The 20474-nt window shown below is 41.8% G+C and overlaps 1 protein-coding gene across 5 annotated transcripts in view; it reads left to right on the forward strand.

Annotated features, from left to right (window-relative positions):
• Nucleotides 1-2311: 2311 nt before the first annotated feature.
• The window catches only part of baz1a (bromodomain adjacent to zinc finger domain, 1A), a 100103-nt gene continuing 81940 nt past the window's right edge, over nucleotides 2312-20474 (forward strand). For 3 of the 5 annotated variants that reach the window (XM_068039307.1, XM_068039305.1, XM_068039306.1), the window contains exons 1-7: nucleotides 2312-2507; nucleotides 2925-3058; nucleotides 7282-7560; nucleotides 9563-9721; nucleotides 13508-13606; nucleotides 13780-13867; nucleotides 19818-19955. In XM_068039307.1, the coding sequence (XP_067895408.1) occupies nucleotides 2946-3058; nucleotides 7282-7560; nucleotides 9563-9721; nucleotides 13508-13606; nucleotides 13780-13867; nucleotides 19818-19955 (876 nt within the window). In that variant the 5' untranslated portion in view covers nucleotides 2312-2507; nucleotides 2925-2945. The remainder of the gene's footprint in view (nucleotides 2508-2924; nucleotides 3059-7281; nucleotides 7561-9562; nucleotides 9722-13507; nucleotides 13607-13779; nucleotides 13868-19817; nucleotides 19956-20474) is intronic. The other 2 variants (XM_068039303.1, XM_068039304.1) reach the window with 2 other exon arrangements.

Raw genomic sequence — 20474 nt, forward strand, 5'->3', positions numbered from 1 at the left:
GGGAACCTGTCAAGTACAAAAGACACATGCTAAAACTCCACAGCTTGCAGAAGTCCCGTCCAAAACTCTGCCACCCCTGCCTTGGTAACTTGCCCCTGCTAATATCCAGGCCCTGTCACCCTGCAGCTTTTGCTCCCTGCCTTCTGCCAGCTCATTTTATCTGAAACAGATTTCATGCTCTATCGATTCTCTTCCCATTCAACTCAGTCAATTCCCCTTCCTGGCACCAAATCAATGAGGACACTGAAAATAAACATTTTAAAATTTGTTGGATATGGAACACTATATTATCTACATGTGATGCTGGTTGACCACCTTAATACTTAAATAAAAACAGAAAGCACTGGAAACACTCAGCAGGTCCGACAGCACCGTGGACAGGGAAACAGTTAACGCTTCAGGTTCACAACCCTTCATTTGAAAGTTCATCCAAATGGCAGAGCATCAGAAGGACCTGAAACGTTAACTCTTAACTGTGCCCGAACTATCTCTTCTTTGACGGTAGCCCATTGTACATCCAGCAGTTTTCCTGCCAACTTTTGACTTCAATTTATTCGCTGCAGCTCCATTCTTACACCACTGAAGTTGGCCTTCCCCCAGTTAATTATTCTTACCCTGGAATGCTCTTTGTCCTTTTCCATAGTCAGCCTAAACCTTATGATAGAATGATCACTATCCCCGAAATGTTAGACTACGGGGATAGAGCAATGTAGTGGGACTGACTAGCTTGTTCTACAAAGAGCCAGCATGGATTCAAATGGCCTCCTTCTGTGCCATAATCGCACTATGATTCTATGAGAAGCCAATGATAGAGCAGAGGAAGCAGGGATAGAGAAATGGATTTGTGTTAAAAGGAGAAGGTGCATCAATGACATACGGCTGGAGTTCACAAAAGAATGGAGGAACAAGTATGTATTGTCTTGAAATTGGCCCTTTTAAAATCATATACACACATAATCAATATACACACATAATCATAGTATAGCTGATCTTCAGCTCCATTGAACTTGATCATTCTACACAAACATAGATTTACAGTACAGGAGGCCATTCAGCCCGTTGTGTCCATGTCAACCCAAAAAAAGAACTATCCAGCCTAATCCCATCTGCCAGCTCTTTGTTCATAGCCCTGTAGGTTACAGCATCACTAGTACAGGGCGGCACAGTGGTTAGCACCGCAGCCTCACAGCCTCCAGCGACCCGGGTTCAATTCTGGGTACTGCCTGTGTGGAGTTTGCAAGTTCTCCCTGTGTTTGTGTGGGTTTCCTCCGGGTGCTCCGGTTTCCTCCCACATGCCAAAGACTTGTTGGTTGATAGGTTAATTGGCCATTATAAATTGCCCCTAGTATAGGTAGGTGATAGGGAAAGATAGGGAAGGTGGGGATGCGGTAGGAATATGGAATTAGTGTAGGATTAGTATAAATGGGTGGTTGATGGTTGGCACGGACTCGGTGGGCCGAAGGGCCTGTTTCAGTGCTGTATCACTAAACTAAACTACATATCCAAGTGTTTCTTTAAAACAGTGAAGGTTCCTGCCTCTACCTCTCTTTCAGGCAGTGAGTTCCAGACTCTGTGTGATCCAAACGTGCTTATGGTGAATAAAGCATTGAAAGAAAAAATTGCATTTATGCAGCACTTCTCGCAACCTCAGGACATCCCAAAGCATTTTTCAGTCTTTTAAAGTGTAATCTAAGAAACACGGCGGACAATTTGCACAAGCATGGTGACACAAACAGCCAGGAAAAAATGACCAGATTATTGATTTCAGTTATATTAATTGACGGTTAAATATTGGCAGGATAATGCAAAGAACGCCTCTGTTCTTTGAATAGTGCAATGGGATCTCCACCTGAGACGGAAAGCAGAGAAATCCTGTTCATCGGTTGCGCGAGTTGAGCGCACGTCATAACTCCATGGAAGTGGGTGGGCAGGCAACAAAGCAACACTCGTTCGCCCCTTACCGACGGCATCTTGAATGGATAAAAATACGATTAAAACTTGAAAAAAATGCAATGGGATTTGTCACAGCAAACAAAAGCGCACCAAGTGGAAAAAGCTCAACTTCCGTAAGACAAAGAGCAAGGTGAGAGTAGTGTTGGAGAGCAATTCCCTGCCGCTTATCACAGCACGAGACAAGCAGAGAGCGAGCTGCCGGCGCGCGCCGTTCCTCCTGCCTTCAGTTCAAACTATTCGGCTTGAGCCAATGGGAGCGGAGGTGTTTTGGGAAGAGGGAAAGGGGTGGTTCTAACTCTTGTGACGTTGCGCGCGGGTGGCCTCGAGGGAGGGGAAGTGAGAGGGACGTACACACACATACGCACAGACAGACACTTACTGAGAGAGACGCGCACAGAGTGTGGCGGCTGCTGCCGAGAGGAAGAGGAAGCAGCTCCGGAGCCGGTACAGCGGCTGATAGCACCCACCGGAACACACTCTTCTAACTCAGTGGGGGGGGGGGGCGGGGGTAATAGTAGCCGGGAAACAGCCACCAACCGTTTCTTATACACCAGGTAGGGCGGACTGAGCTCCTCCTGCGACTTTGGCGGCTTGTTCCGCGTTTGGGACGCCGGCGGGCGGAGAGAGCCGGCAAACTTTGAGAGGGGGGGGGGAGGAGAAGAGACCGGAGGGATGGCTGTCGAGCACATTGTCGGCCTTGCTTCAGTAATGTACTCTGGTTGGGGGCAACGGTTATTGAGGGTTTCCGCCGTGGAGCCCGCTGGGACGGCGGCAGGGATGAAGTTTGATGAAGTTTCTTTTTGTTTTTGCCGGGTGTGGGGCTTGGCCGCTTTCCGGGCTCTAGCCTCGGGATTGGTTTTGCTTTTACTATGTGTGTGTGTGTGCGTCGGTTTTTCTTTTGACTCTGCTGCTGTTTTTGTGTATTTACCCCCTCCTCTTTCCCCCCCCCCCCCCCCCCCCCTATCTGCCAGCGCTGTCTTTCCGAGGAGGGGATGCCGCTGCTCCACCGCAAACCGTTCGTCAGACAAAAACCCCCGGCCGACCTGAAGCCGGACGAAGAAGTTTTCTACTGTAGAATGACCATCGAGATCTTCAGGAACTACGAGTGAGTTGTGTCTACCGACGGCCACGGTTTGCTGAACTTTCCTACCATCCTCTGTCGAGGTAGTGAGGCGGCGGGGTGGATACTGGGACTGCCCTCTACACGGGCGCACTCCTCATTTTCGTTCAAATCAACAAATTATGATTCGAAAGCAACGTTAACGGCTCCGGCTTTGGCTTCCGAGTTTGGGGAGGCACTTGTGCTGCTTTCCATTCCCCCCCCCCCCCGGCACAAGCTGCCCCATCCTGCTCGTTCCTTCAAACCCGTGTGGAGGGCTGTCAACTGTTAATAAACTCGTGCCGATTGCGAGTAGGCCTTGTGCGGAGGTTAATGTAAATTTATTCATACACCCTGATGGCTGATTTTTTAACACTCAATTTACGCCAAACGAAGCGTGGCTTGGTCTTTTAAAAAAAAAATCTGGGGGTTGGTAAGATGGTGCCAGAATTGTGCGTGTCTATTTTTTGTTTTAATAACCATCTCCTCTGCGAACTTGAGTTTTATGCGCGACATGGGAGCGTGGGTTGTTTTCGTGATTATCTGAACATTGTCTCTTTTGTATACGGAGTTAGTAATGGGCCTGGTCTGGAGAACCTGAGCCTGCTCAACTGAAAAAATCGCAGACATATAGAATTGGAAGTTTATTTCATTTCTTTCAGGACGATGAAAATCCTGCTGGTGTATTATCGCCTTGTTTCAACTTTTTAAAATTTAAAAACCTGGATTGTGGCTGCCTCAGTCATTGAACTCCAGTCACTTCTGCTAAAGCACTCAGCAAGGATAACTGAATGGAGATGTTGATGCATCATGAGCTGTGGAAATGACTGGATTTCTAAATACTGAGAATAGATCAATTGAAATCTCCACTGTATATTTCCTTGCATTAAATTTTATGGGATTTTTTTTCACGGTGAGCACCACTGCTAGCTCCATATATGATCAGATTAGATTAGAGATACAGCACTGAAACAGGCCCTTCGGCCCACCGAGTCTGTGCCGAACATCAACCACCCATTTATACTAATCCCATATTTCTACCAAACATCCCCCACCTGTCCCTATATTTCCCTACCACCTACCTATACTAGTGACAATTTATAATGGCCAATTTACCTATCAACCTGCAAGTCTTTTGGCTTGTGGGAGGAAACCGGAGCACCCGGAGAAAACCCACGCAGACACAGGGAGGACTTGCAAACTCCACACAGGCAGTACCCGGAATCGAACCCGGGTCCCTGGAGCTGTGAGGCTGCGGTGCTAACCACTGCGCCACTGTGCCGCCCTGGAACCTGGAGTTCCAGGTTTTTGGAACAGTGGCATCAGGTGGCAGGACCGTATGTCCAACACACAAGTCCTCGAGGCAGCCAACGTCCCCAGCTTATACAGACTACTGAGTCAGCGGCGCTTGAGATGGCTTGGCCATGTGAGCCGCATGGAAGATGGCAGGATCCCCAAAGACACATTGTACAGCGAGTTCGCCACTGGTATCAGACCCACTGGCCGTCCATGTCTCCGCTTTAAAGATGTCTGCAAATGCGACATGAAGTCCTGTGACATTGATCACAAGTCGTGGGAGTCAGTTGCCAGCGATTGCCAGAGCTGGCGGGCAGCCATAAAGGCGGGGCTAAAGTGTGGCGAGTCGAAGAGACTTAGCAGTTGGCAGGAAAAAAGACAGAAGTGCAAGGGGAGAGCCAACTGTGTAACAGCCCCGACAAACAAATTTTTCTGCAGCACCTGTGGAAGAGTCTGTCCTTTTAGAATTGGCCTTTATAGCCACTCCAGGCGCTGCTCCACAAACCACTGACCACCTCCAGGCGCTTACCCATTGTCTCTCGAGACAAGGAGGCCAAAGAAGAAGAAGATATAGTTCTAAGTCGGGATGGTTTGAAGGGGAACATGCAGGTGATGTACCGATATGACTGTTGCCCTTGGCCTTCTAGGTAGGGTTTGGAAGGTTCTGTCAAAGGAGGCTTGGTGCTGCAGTACATCTTGTATATGGTACACATTGCCACTGTGTGCTGGTGATGGATGGAGTGCCAATCGAGTGGGTTACTGTGACCTGGATGGTGTTGAGCTTGAGTGTTGGAGCTATGCTCTTCCAGGCAAGTGGAGAGTATTCCATCACACTTCTGACTCGTGCCTTGTAAATGGTGGACAGGCTTTGAGAAGTCAGGAGGTATGACTCGCTGCAGAATTCCCAGCTTCTGACCTGCACTTATAGCCACAGTATTTATATGGCTGATCCAGTTAAGTTTGTCAACACTTTTGAGGCTGATGTTGAAGTAAAATGTATCCTTTCGAGTTGTGTTCTGTTTTTTGGCACTTGATTTAAAAACACTTGTCTTGGAGAGAATGGTGTCATCTTGAAAAGAATTGAGAATGGTATCAAATATGCTCTGTAAATTTTAGACCCTACCAGTTCCAAATATACCTGTCAGGTGGGGTGATTTGTGCACTTGATTTATATTAAACCCTGTCTTCATGAAAGCAGATTGTCATCCAAACTAATATGACAGGCAACGCATACCAAGAGAAACCGTATACCTTGTTACGCATGTTATGCTTTTTCAGTCTGACATTTTGCTCTACAATGCAGTAGAAAGTGGGTTTGTGCCTGTGATTGTCCATGTGAATAGCCAGTCTTGGCCATGTTATTTTGGGCAAGTGCTGAATTAGGCCAAATGCATTCATGGGACTTAACACCTTTGATTATGTGTCTAGAAGTAAATCATTTTCACCCTCTTGGTTGAGTATGCTGTGGCGACATCATAGGAAGTAAATAAAACTTTAAGGAGAAACCCACTACCGTCTATAGTATTTTAGGCAGCTGATGTTCCTGGGGCCACCATTGATCAAGTTTAATAATGTCTTGTGCTTTAGAGTAATTTTCTCAAGCCCTTGCTAAAATAAAATTTTATTGCACAGTTCTTGGCATTTGAACAGTGTAAATACATTTTTGCGGATGCTGAATTAAAAATAATTCTAAAGATAATTGCAATAAATGTTTCAACACCCTTTTGAGGGAATTGTAGCATTGCTAGTTCTCTGGAAAAGGTTTTTCAATTTTTGTACTTGTAAAATAAAAGATGCTGGTAATATTCATAAATCACGATGTCACTGCATTGTTCCAGCAGAAATCTTGGTTATTAAATAGAAAATATGGAGTATTATTTTGATTTAATTCTGAAATGTCTAGTGTTTTATGTTTTTGCCATAAACCATTGTTTTTGCAGTCTGAGGTGAACTTGAGGTACTTCTGAACTTGTACTTGAACTTACAGATATAGAAGCTGTTTAACTTTGTTTATTTTTGACTTGAGAAGGGGATTACTTCTAAATTGGAGTAGCCGTATAAATACTGTGGCTACAAGAGCAGGTCAGAGGCTAGGAATCCTGAGGCAAGGAACTCACCTCCTGACTCCCCAAAGCCTGTCCACCATCTACAAGGCACAAATCAGGAGTGTGATGGAATACTCTCCTCTTGCCTGGATGGGTGCAGCTCCAACAACACTCAAGAAGCTCGACACCATCCAGGACAAAGCAGCCGGCTTGATTAGCACCCCATCTACAAACATTCACTCCCTCCACCACCGACGCACAGTGGCAGCAGTGTGTACCATCTACAAGATGCACTGCAGCAATGCACCAAGGCTCCTTAGACAGCACCTTCCAAACCCGCGACCTCTACCAACTAGAAGGACAAGGGCAGCAAATGCATGGGAACACCACCACCTGCAAGTTCCCCTCCAAGTCACACACCATCCTGACTTGGAACTATATCGCCGTTCCTTCACTGTCACTGGGTCAAAATCCTGGAACTCCCTTCCTAACAGCACTGTGGATGTACCTACCCCAAATGGACTGCAGCGGTTCAAGAAGGCAGCTCACCACCACCTTCTCAAGGGCAATTCGGGATGGGCAATAAATGCTGGCCTAGCCAGCGACGCCCAAATCCCATGAATGAATATTTTTTTTTAAATAGTCTGGTTCCCTCTATTTAGTACCCAGATCATAAAGGGCATTGGTCAAGGTCTGCACGCTGTAGAGTTGCTAACTGGTATTACTCCTGTACGTTTCAAATCGTAAATGGCAGGTCTAAGTTATAAGTAATGTAAAACAAATTTCAATTGCAGATTGTTAAATCATGTTTCCTATAACTGTTTGAAAGTTTTTCCAATGCTCATTTTTCCTCTGAATTTAAAATTGTAATATTTAATTTGTTTGCAGTGACTTTTTTGAAAGAACCATACTTTGCAACAGTTTAGTGTGGAGCTGTGCTATTACAGGCAAGCCAGGGCTGACTTACCAGGAAGCACTTGAGTCAGAAAGCAAGGCCAGACAGAACCTCCAAAATTTCCCTGAGCCGTTGGTGGTGCCCATCCTTTACTTGACAACGCTTGCTTGTTGCTCACGACTCCATGAACTGTGTGATGATCTCTACATGTACACTAAGGATCGTTACTTTGCTGGAGAGATAGTGGAAGTTACCAGTGTTAGTGGCCTCAAGTAAGTTTGACTTAAGGTAATAAAGTACAGATACAAGGTTACAGTTCTTGTATTTTAAAAGGGATAACTGATTTTTTTTCTCTTTCCACATTGCGCACCCCCCTCCTCCCCCGCCCCATCTCCTGTAGTGTATCCCTAGAACCCTGAATTTTTGCTTTTAACGTGTCCTCAATAATGTACTCTTGCTTACTTTTTACTTTATGTGGAATCATTTTATTTTGAATAACAGTGGCCATAAACTCTTGAGTTATGCAAGGCTTTCTTACTGATAGTGTTGGCTGCTCAATTGAGGAGGAGATCACATCAATGTCTATTCATTATCCTTTACCTGACATCCATCCATGCGCTTTCAATAAGGTTAGTGATCGTGGAAACCCAGACTGGGTTTTTAAAAAAACTTTACTTACTGGAGAGACTGCGACCAATTGTAGCTACTCGCTACTGTCACAACTGAAATCCACTAACTCAGTACAGGTCAGGATATGAATGCTGGATTTTCTTGGGTGTTTTGTCTCAGATGGTGTCATCTTAGCCATTGAGAACAATGTATACCATCCTTTCCTGTTGAGTCAAAGAGTCATGGTTTCAAGCCCCACGCCAAGCCAAGTACGTAATCTAGGTTGATACTTCAGTGCAATACTCGAGTGCTGGATTGTTCAAAGGGTGTTGTCTTTCAGATGAAATGCTAAACTGCCTATTCGCGATCCCATAACATTCAAAGAGAAATGGACAGTATCCTGGTCTCCTGGCAAGCATTTTATCCTTCAACCAACACCACCATGACAGATTAACTGGTCACTTATCTCATTGATGTTTTTACAAGTTTGCTGTTTGCAAATTGGCTGCTGCATTGCAGTGACTGCATTTCAGAAGGAGTTCATTGGCTGTCAATGCTTTGGGATTTCTTGAGGATTTTCAGCACTTTTTTTTTTTTTGCAGTGCATCCCAGATTGGAAGGTGTTATACTTTTGAAGTTATTGTTGCCTGTTTTCATGTCTTGGATGTTTTCCTTCCTTTTTCAAAAATCCTTAGTCGTTAGAGGGAGGGGACATTGTAGCATTGATCTTCCGGTTGCTGTGAGTAAGCTGGTTAAAACAAGATCAAAAATATGTACACATTGCTCTGAAATCAGATGCTAGAAACATAGCTATTGAAATAAATGCCTACATTTTCAGAGCTGTAACTGAAAACAATAATTTTGGGGCTTAAATAGTTGGAGCTGTTTAATACCCACTGCAATGGAAGCAAAAAGCCTGGGAGAGGGGTGACCGTGTTCTAACACTTTCTATTAAGAAAATTTCATTTGTATTCAGAGGAAGCTACCCTGAAGTATATGGTAGAAGGCAAGGGTAAAGTGGGGGGAAGCCTGCATGTTGATGGTACAGAAGACACGTTTAATACTTGAAAAAAATCTGTTAGCCCATTTCTAAATATGTAACTTTATATTTAAAAACTAAATTTTTTCATAGAAACAAAAGTAATGAAATTGTAATTTAAAAAAAAAAGTATGTATAAAATGTCACTTGACCCATTTCAGTTTTCTTCATTCAAAAACAAATGTGGAATTCCAAGAGTTTTAGTATGCAGGACATGCAAAAATGTTACTATCTTTCAGATGAGACATTAAACTGAGGCCCTGTCTGTCCCCTCTGGTGTGGTGGTTTAAAAAAAAAAATCCGTGGTACTTTCAAAGAAGAGTAGTGGGGTTTATCCCTGGTGTTCTGGCCAATATTTATCCCTTAATTGTCGTCATAAACAGATTATCTGGTTATTATCAATTTCCTACCTTGCAATGTGACTACACGTCCAACGTACTTCATTCAGATGTCATTTGAGATGTCTGTTCGTCACATAAATGCAAGTTTTCAAGTTGAAAGCAAATAAAGAAAATACTAAGTATGAGCTTGCAGCTCCACTACAAATTTTCATTAGATAATTGATGGATGATGGGGAATAGAAACATTCTGTTTTGAGACTGAATTGACATCTTCTGTTTTGGTAGGCAAACATACAAGGTTTTGGAAGTTCTGACCCCACCAGTACAAAATGGGACTGCTAATGGACACATAAGCAACAGAGCTGAAGATGTGGTGATTGTCATTAGTGATGAAAGTGACAATGAAGAACGATCCAAAAGCTCCACACCTTCTGCGTCAATTGGGTAAATATTTACTCTAAACTAGACCTAATGGTATAATAATTCATTTGTTAAAGCTGGTCAACTTCTGACATAAGCACTGTGATGTCATGAATAAGATGGTTGAGGAATACCATACAGCTAATGATTGGAGGTACAATAGGTCTAACTCGTCCACAAATGTGAAGATAGAACTCTTGGTTGGACCATGAGGTATCTTGATTTTTAAATTAAGGCTCCACACCAGCCACTAAGGATATATTTCTATTTTCAAGGAGCAATTTAAATGTTAGCATGTGTCATCCGGGGAGTCCCCTGTGGAAATGCTTATTTCAAGAAAAACCTGCTATTTCTTGGAGTGAAAAAATGGGTGCTGTAAGAACCATCAGCTACAGATTCTTTGCACACACTGTTTTCATCCATGGTCATTTTGATATTGATTTTGTAGTGGGACTAGATAATGAGTATTATAGAGATATCCAGGGACACACAATATCTTGTTTTTCGTAATTGAGCTTTTAAAAACACATGTTTGATATTCTAGTGTTTTAGGGATGAGCTTTTAAGTTTACAAAATGAGAACCATTTGTTTTGAGCGCCCTTTTCTACTCTTTTTTTTTTTCAGTTTCTACTTTTCCTTCCTGAGAGCTTTCAACATAATAGGATTATATTGGGTCCACATGGGAAGACTGTTTCAGTTATAGCAGTTGCAAAATGAAACAGTCCATTCAGCCCAACCAGTCCATGTCTGCATTTACCTTCCACACAAAGAAAATAGCTATGTTCACATTTAGCCTCCCTGCTCCCACATCCCTTCAACTCCTTTTCTTCTGTTTATCCTATTTAATCTTGATACAGTCTCTCCTGCCCTCTTGGTTCTAAATTTCTTGATTTTTAACATTGTATCTTTAAACTCTCATTCTTGGCCCTTTAACAACTGACGACTGTCTGCTTCTATTCTGTCCCATATTTTCATAACTTTAAATACTTCTCCCATACTTGTCCTAATTCTGCATTCTAAGGAAAAAAAATACCCAATTTTTCAAGTTTGTTGTATTTTATCATAACAGGCAACATTGTAGTAAATTCTCTCTCTAGCCTCAATATCCTTCCTGTCATGTGGAGTCTCATGTGCATGCTAGTCTAACAGAGGGCTGAAGGCTTTATGCAAGCTCATCATTTACACTTGGCTTTTATATCCTATAACCCCTGTGATGAAACCTAGAATTCCATTTTTTTTCTTTTAAACCTTATGAACCTGAGGTTCTGCTTCTTAACATCCTGTGAACCTGTACCCCCAAATCTTTCTGCTCTTCCAGAGCATTAAATCTGCTTTCATTCATAGTATAATACTGTTACTTTTTCCTCAATATGCATTACTTCACACTCTGAATTCTGCCTATGCTTTTTATGCTATTTGTCTATCTTGTCAATGTCCCTTTGCAGCTTCCTTTTGGTCTTAAATTAACTGTACCTCTTATTGTAAGGTAATTGGCAAAAGAGCCAGAGATGAGAGAGTGTTTTTATGCATCAGGTTATGATCTGGAATGTACTACTTGAAAGTGTGGTGGAAACATATTTAATAATGTTCAAAAAGAAATTGGATAAATACTTGGGGGAAAAATTTGCAGGGCTTTAGGTAAAGGGCAGGAGAATGGGACTAATTGGATAGCTCTTTCAAAGGCATATGATGGGCTGAATGGCCTTAAGCTGTCGCATTCTATCATTCTATGATTCTATTTTGGTATTGTCTGCAAATTTCAGCCATCACTCTCTAGACCTGTATCCAGATCATTGACGTACGCATTGAATAGAAATGACCCCAGAACTGGACTGCGTGTAACCCTTTCAACTGCTGAAAAACTGCTTTTAGTCCTATTGTTGGTTACAGAGGCCCAGGAAACATGTGTATGAGCTATGTGCGTACAAGTTAGATGTCCGGAAGTTTTTCTTTCCGCAGAGGGCCATTGGCCTTTGGAACAAGTTGCTGGCTCTTGCGATGAGTATGGATTCACTGCATGGGAGCTGGACGAGTTGCTAACTGTGGCTGGCATCAGTGCACAAAAGGTAGTTGAGGTATTGGGTGCCGTATCTCCTCGTCATTGTCATCTCCTGGAACCTGTTTGGTTGCTATTGGGGATTGGAGAGAAATTCCACAGATTTTCTTTTCCTTGAATTGACCTTTTTTTAAAGTCTTGTTTTGTCTTTCCCAGGGGATTATGTGGATTGGGGTAATGGAATTTAAATTGCACCCTGACAGTATGGGGCAGTATCAATCGACTAGCTAGTCTTTTTCTGTCTTGTCATTTTAGTATGCTCAAACTCTTTCCTCCTTTTGTCGCACAAGATTGCACAGGTGCCAGTCCGTTCACTCATAAGTGCAGATTCTTGCTTCATTAGCTTATTCAGTAAAATAGCTCAGGCCTGTCTCCTCTGACTTTTCACCTAGCTGCGTTGAATCTGTTGCTCTTATCAAGCTGTTTCTAACGTTAGATTTTTTTTAATGTGTCTATTGGCTGAGTCAACCCACATTCATTGTTTCCATGGATACACATCTGTAAAGAATACAATGCATGTACCTTTTTAATTTACATCTGTCATGGTTTGTCATTGAACTGGATTTTGAAACACGCTGTTATACTGTGGGCATGATTTCAGATATCTAAAACTAACTGCTTCAACATGATGTACTTTTGTGAGAAAATATATTGCAGGGAGCTGATGGTTAGAAGATTATTAGAATGTCTGTTTATAATGTAAGACCAGAAGTGGTGATCCAGAAGCTGGGTTGTTATTGGTATCATTGGAATTCCATGTGCTCATCTTTGCTCAAAATGTATTCAATCAAGCATTACCTATTGATTTTCATGACGGATCAATTAAATGTGCAATCCAATTTAGTACACTTTCATTTGCCATCATGTTCTATCTGGGGTTAAGATAGCTTGCAGCCAAAAGGCATCTGTTTAAGGATAAAGGTGGCACATTGATTTTTAATTTCTGCAGTCTGTGTTTAATTTCAATTCGGTGAGAAACAGAAGTTTTCATAGTTGCCTGAACAAGTGTATGTTTGATTCCCCTTGATATAGGGAAGGAAAATAGATTAATCTGTATTAATTCTTGGTTGAGGCGAGGGGATTACATAATTTTAACTAGCTTCCTGGGATCAGGATTCCCCTGCCCCCCCCCCCCCCCCCCAAAATATTTACTTGTGGTAATCAAGGGATGTTGATGCTGGAAAGTAGAACTTGCTCATTTCAGTCACTTAAACCCAGGTCAGGTGCAGCACAACCAAATGCAGAGTAAAGTACCCTCTGCTTTGCCAGAATCTCAAACATCCTGAACGACACTAATATTCTCTCAGCTGTCATCCTATGGGTTCTGCATTTGTCAATTAAGGGCAATCTTATGCTGCAAGCCCTAGCCTGCTCGTAATCGGATTGAAACTATTCAAACTGGGGAAATACTTTGAAATGCAAACAAAATAATTGCTTGTTTTAAGGTGTTTCCTTTACTGGCTGTTTAACTGATGAGTCCATATACCCAAATAGTACATGCTTTGGCATCTGCAATAACAAAGCAGTAATTAATGTTTATGGTTAAGCTTTGATTCATTAGCCATTCTATATGGAGCAAATAAGATGAATTAATACACTTTTGTGAAAATGAAAATTAGGTTTCGCCTACTATTGACTGTCACTTGGCACCACATGAAGTGATCTTGAATATTAGTGTAGTTGAGCACCTTTTTTATTGAATCAATAAAATCAAATATTGCTTAACTTGATATTGTAACATACTTTTTTACAGGAAAAAGAAAAGCAAGATTGATGTTGCTTTATTTAAGTATAAGGTGAAACCACTTAAAACTGAAGGAAATGAAATCATAATTAAGGCTGCCCAGATGAAGTGAGTATTATTGATAGCCTGTTTTTCCCAGAAGATTAAAATCTAGTTGAATATGTCTTCTCGCAAATGTTTCAATCTTTGTTCATTTTCTTAGGGCCTATATAGTGATTTTTTTTCTAATTAAAGTTGTATATGTATGTATGTAGTTTCATAAGTTTTCTTTCCTTTAATAGTCGCAAAAAAAATCAATATTCCCGAGACAAATTGAAGCTGTTTCTCAAGCAGCATTGTGAATTACGACATGGCATGCTTAAAGTCAAGGTAAGAATTGTCTTTTTTATTGTCTTTTAACAGGCTACATCAGATAATTATGAATTGTTTATCAAGAATATTTTATTAAAAATAAAAACAGAAAATGCTGGAAACACTGCAGGTCAGGCAACATCTGTGTACAGAGAAAAAGTTCACCTTTCATAACTGAAAAAAGTAAGCGATTCAATAGTTTATAAGTAAGTACAGAAGGGGAGGTCTGTTAGGGGGGGAAGGCAGCAGAGATTAAATAAAAGGTGTAATGCTGCAAGGCAAAAGTAGATGGTAGTGGGGCAAGTAAAGAAACACAAAGGAAGATCTGGAGGAGGTGTAAAAGGGGATACAAGAATCATTATCAGTTGCTGTCTGAGAAAATGGGGACCGAGGTTATGATCTGAAATTATTGGAACTGAGTGGACCTACTTTTCCTACTCTGGTCCTCTCTCTCACCTCTTTTACCAATACATTGATAGTATCAGTGTTTTCTGCTCTCACTGCAAACTGGAAAATTCTATCAACTTTACTTGCAAAATCCATCCATCCCTTGCCTTCACGTGGTCCACCTTAGACTCTTCCTTAACTTCTCTCTCCATGTCTTGGGATAGGCTATCGACCAATATCTACTATAAGCCCACTGACTCCTGTGGCTCCCTTGACCACAGTTCCTCTCCCCCTGCTTCCTGTAATAACTTTCTTCCATTTTCCCAGTTTCTCTGCCTCCATTGTATCTGTTCTGACGATGCTGCATTCCATACCAGTGTTTCTGCTTTGTCTTTTTCCTTGACCAAAGATTCCCCTGCCCCATGGTTGACTCTGTCTGTTCCATTTCTCTCACTTCTGTCACCAATTTTTTTTTTTTTGCGCCTCCCCACCCAGGAACAGTGATGGGGTTTCCCTTGTCCTCGCCTTCGCATTCAACAAATCATTTTCCTCCACCTGCAGCATCATGCGACCACCAAAAACATCTTCCCCCTCCCCTTTCTATATTCTGAAGGGACCGTTTCCTCTGAGATAACTGGTCCACACCTCAGTCACTGCTTTCCCTTCCCATGGCACCTTCTATGCAAGTGCAGGAGATGCAGTACCTGTCCTTTTTACCTCTTCCCTTCACAACATCCAGGACCCCAACCACTTCAGATGAAACAATAATTTACTTCTGTTTTCAGTTTACTATGCTGCATTGGCTGCTCAAGATGCAGTCTCCTCTATATTGAGACGACCAAATGCAGATTGGGTGATCTCTTTGCAGAACACTTGCTTTCAGGCTGCAAGCCTGACCGAGCTTCTGTCAACTGTTATTTTAATTCTCCACCCCACTCCTATCTGACCTCTGTCCTTGGCGCCTCACACTGGTCCAGTGAAACTGAATGGAAACTTGAGAAGCACCTTTTATCTTTTGATTGGGCACTTTACATCCTTCCAGGCTCAACATTGAGTTCAACCATTTCATATCATAACCTCTGCCCTCAACTTTTTGGACAGCAGCTGTTGATTCTGTTCTTCCCAGTTACATCTCCATTAGAACCATCTTTTATTTCTTTACTTGCCCTGTTACCATCTCCTTTTGCCTTGCATCATTAATCAGTTTTGCCATTTAATCTCCTGGCTTCCACCCTATCGCAGATCTTGTTTTCCCTGCTTCTCTACTTGCTTAAAACATGTCTCTCATTTCTTTCTAGTTTTGACAAGAGATCATCAACCTGATGACTCTTCCTCACTTCACAGATGCTACCTGCTGAGTGTTTCCAGCATTTTTTGTTTTTATTTGACATCCAGCATTTGTAGTATTTTACTTTAGTATTAGTTATATTAATATTGGAATAGACATTGGAGGAAGAGTGTAAGGTCCTCTTTCACCTGCCATAATTAGTGAAAAGTCATATAGACGAGACCTTCGTTGTAACCTGTAATCTCCGCTTTTATATTGCATAGTAGGTTCCTTGAAGTGATACCAAGATATCTGCAGTGTATCATGGAGAAACTTGTACAATGAAACCTGTTTTATGGTATTGCTACAATACTGTCATTCAATTTGTTAATCTGTAACTGTGGTTTTCAAACTGGTATAAAAATCAGCATTTAATGAATGCCATATTAAAAATGGCAATTTCCAACTTTGTGTATCATAGTTTGCTGTAAGAATGAGTTGATTTATACCACTGTCATGTGGGGGATAATTTGGGAAAGACAGAGCTTTGACCAGTTCATTATGTATAATAATTGCTTTCATTTTGATCTAGTTTGATTTTTTTGCACAGACTTTGCCCTCAGTTTTCAGACTGTCTCTTCAGTAACCACTAGAGGGAGTATGAGCTTTGCCCTTCATAAATGATAGTTAACAAAGTTTCATTTGGATTACAAAATGGATGCTACATTGAATCATTAGAAATTTTAATTACAAAAGGAGATATTTTGACCCATTGTGACTTTAACATTGCTAACTCCTGACCAGATCCATCCATTCTAGTACTGTTTTGCAGCTTCCTCCCTGTACGCTACTTTTAAATGTTAATCACATGAAAAAAACCTTTTATTGTCTCCATTTATGCTTCTAATAATCCTAAATTTCTGCCCCTTTAATGCCATTCTGATGGTCAGTAGCGGTAATTCTTTACTATCTACCTGCTGTGCATGTATCTAATTCATGTATATATGGAGAGTAAGAGGCCCCAATACAAATCTCTCAGGAGGGCCACTAATTCAATCCTGCCGACAGGCAAGATATCCATTTACACTTAGTTCTGACAACATATATGCTCGATTACCAAGATAGTCTACTTCCACTTCTATAGCATCACCTACCTCTGCCTCAGCTCATCTGCTGAAAACCTCTAGCCATGCCTTTATCTCCTGGACTTAATTATTCCAATGCTTGCCTCTTGCCTTCCATCCTCCCTAAACCTGAACTGATCTAAAACTCTGCTCAATATCAAACTTGCACAAAGTCCCATTCACCAGTCACCCCGTGTTCACTGACCTACATTGATTGTTGGTCTGGTGATGCCTCTTTTTTTTTAAATTACTCACTGCTACTTTATTTTCTAATCCCTCCATGGCCTCTCCTATTTCTGTAACTATTTTATTTGTTCATGAGAAGTAGGTGTCGCTGACATGACCAGCATTAATTGTCCATTCCGAAATGCCCTTGAGAAAATGGTGGTGAGCGACTTTCTTGAACTGCTGCAGTCCATGTAGTGTTGGTATACCCGTTGTGCTGTTAAGTAGGGAGTTCCAGGATTGTGATGTAGGAAAAGAGATAAACTTCCGGGTCAGCATGACGCATGACTTGGAGGGGAGCTTGCAGGTGGTGGTGTTCCCATGCTGCTGCTCATGTACTTTTGGGAGGTGCTGTGAAAGAAGCCTTAGTGAGTTGCTGCAATGCATCTTATAGATGGTTCACACTGTTGCCACTGTGTGGTGGTGGATGGGCTGCCAATGAAGCAGGTTGCTTTGCCCTGGATAGTGTTGAGCTTCTTGAGCATTGTTGGACCTCATCGAGGCAAGTGGAGAATATTACATCACACTGCTGACTTCTATCTTCTATCTTGTAGATGGTGGGCAGACTTTGAGGAGTCAGAAAGTAAGTTGCTCACTGCAGAATTCCTAGCCTCTGACTTGCTCTTGTAGCCACAGTATTTACATGGCTGGTCCAGTTCAGTTTCTGGTCCATGGTAACACCCGGGATGTTGATGGTGGAGGCTACAGCAATTGTAATCCCTTCGAAATTCACAGGGAGGTGGTTTGACTGTCTGTTGTTGGCGATGGCCAGCACTTAAGTGACGTGAATGTTACCTGCCACTTACCAGCCCAAGCCTGAATGTTGTCCAGTTCTTGCTGCATTTCAGCATGGACTGCTTCCTTATCTGAAGAGTTGTGAATGAAACTGGACACCATGCAATCAGCGAATATCCCCACTTCTGACCTTGATTGAGAGAAGGTCATTGATAAAGCAGCTGAAAATGGTTGGGCCTAGGACACTGCAGCCATGTCCTGGGGCTGAGATGATTGGCATCCAATAACCACAGTCACCTTTTGTGCTCGGTGAGACTCTAGCCTGTAGAGAGATTTTCCCCGATTGCCAATGCCTTCAGTTTTGCAAGGGCTCCTTGATGCCATGGTTGGTCAAATGCTACCTTTATGTTAAGGGCAGTTGCTCTCCTCACTTCTGAAATTGAGCTTTCTTTATCCATGTTTGGACCAAGGCTGTAATGAGGTCTGGAGTCAAGTGGTCTTTGCGAAATGCAGACTGAGTGTTGGTGGGTAGATGATGCTTGATAGCACTGTCGCCGACACCTTCCATCACTGAGAGTAGACTGATGGGGTTATAATTGTCTGGATAGGATTTGTCCTTTTTGTGTACAGGACGTGCCTGGGCAATTTTCCACTTTGTTGGGTAAATGTCAATGTTATACACTGGAATATTGAGGATGGGGATGTTCATGGAGCCACTACCTGCTATTAGTTGTTTAATTGTCCACCGCCATTCACAATTGGATATGGTAGGATTGCAGAGTTTATATTTGATCTGTTGGTTATGGGATCACGTAGCTTTGTCTTGTACTATGCTGCTTCCACTATTTAGCATGCATCTAGTCCTTTGTTGTAGCTTCACCAGGTTGGTACTTCAGTATTAGGTATGCCTGGTGCTACTTCAGCCATGCTGTCCAGACTCCTCATTGAGCCAAGGTTGGTCACCTGGTTTGATGGTAGAGTGTGGGAAATGCTGGGCTATGAGGTTACTAATAGCGGTGGAATAAAATTCTGCTGGGCACAGTGCCTCACGGATGTCCAGTTTTGAGCTGCTAGATCTGATCTAAATCTTACCGGTGGGTATAACTTTGTCATGTCCGGTGCCTGGTGGTCTGTCTGGTTTTATTCTTAATAGACTTTTCATAAGATGTTTGTTGCAACTGAGTGACTTGCTAGACCATTTCGGAGGATGGTTAAGAGTTAACCACATTACTGTGGGTCTGGAGTCAGATAGACTAGACCAGGTAAGGATTACATTCATGGTCACCATTACTGATGTTAGCTTTTTATTCCAGATTTATTTAATTCACTCAATTTTAATTCCCAGCTGCCGTGGTGGATTTTTGGATCATTAGTCCAGGCCTCTGGATTACTAGTCTCCAGATAACCACTATGATACCATACAACTCTCCAAGATATCTGTGCTGCTCTAATTCTGCCCTCTTGTGCAGCCCTGTTTTTTTTAAATTGTCTTCAGCTGCCAAGGCCCTAAGTTCTGGAACTCCCTCCCTAAAACTCGCCGCCTCTCTCCCTTTCTTTTCCCCTTTTAAGACGCTCCTTAAAATCTACATTTTGACCAAGCTTTTGGTCATCTGCCCCAGTATCTCATTATGTGGCTCAATGTCAGATTTTGTTTGCTTCTGTGAAGTGTCTTGGGACATTTTACTACGTTAAAGGTGCTATATAAAATACAAGTAATTTTTGTTTTATCTTTTCTACCACAACTGTCTTTGGCACCAAGGACCTTCTCATTTTCTTATGTAGTGCTTACCCAATGCTTTTTGCATGTCCAAATACATTCCATGTGTACATTCTCTTTTGTCTTATCTGCTCAGTGTTTTTTTGTGTCTCCCCCCAACGAAACAACAATTTGATTTTTGTCTATGAAGGTTGAACCTTCACACATCCACATTGACTGTCCCTGATTAGCCCATAGGTATTTTATGCATTGTGCAGAAGGAGACTGATATAGTAGTTGTAATGTTTAAGGATCAATTGCATTGCCTTGAATATTTACTTTCAGATTTTGTTCAAATTACTTTTTATAAACAGCTGTTCTGCATGTTTAAAACCATTTTGGATGTGTTTAACTGAGATTTGTTAACGTTGCTACTGAATAATGTTATAAGTACTGCCAATATTGTACTTGGATTATTTTATGAACAATGTGCATTTAGTTCTACTGTAATTCCATTTATTTTATTTTATTCAGTCTGCAACAGTTGATAAATACAAGCTTTCAGAGCAGAACTTTTCGCATTTGTTCCCGGATGATCCATCAACATTTACTTTTAGTCCGACAAATAGAGGACGGGGAAGGACTCACAAGAATCGCGTCTCTTTAGCAAATGTGAGTAGCAAGTAATCTATCATTGCATCTCAGATAATTGTCAACTTAAACTTCTGTAATATATATATTTGAACGGTGAGAACAGTGTTTTTGCTGTTTACAGTCATTTGAGATGAGATTCAGGCAACAAATGGTCTGGATTTCCACTGTTTACCTTGTAAATCACGTTCCAAGATGCACAAAATATGTTTGTTCATTGGAATATCTAACATTAATGCATTCAGTTCAAATTTAATTAGGTTGTGCTCAAATTGTTAGCAATTTGTTTCAATAAAATGCTATAATTGATTTGAGTCAACTGTATTACGACCATAGAAACTCCGTTTATGATACAAAGCATGTCCGATTCATGTGCAAGTTCACCTGAATTATCATAAATTAGATTATTTTGCAAACTCATACGCATAGTTCTTTAGTTTGTTCACTTTTGATTCGGCTATGCAGTAGGGACACAGGATGTGTGAAAACTGTTGGACATGAAGGATTGAGATATGGGTAGCCATATGTCTGTTTATCTCC

The sequence above is a fragment of the Heterodontus francisci genome, chromosome 9, assembly GCF_036365525.1.
Source record: "Heterodontus francisci isolate sHetFra1 chromosome 9, sHetFra1.hap1, whole genome shotgun sequence".
In the NCBI taxonomy this organism is placed as follows: Eukaryota; Metazoa; Chordata; class Chondrichthyes; order Heterodontiformes; family Heterodontidae; genus Heterodontus; species Heterodontus francisci.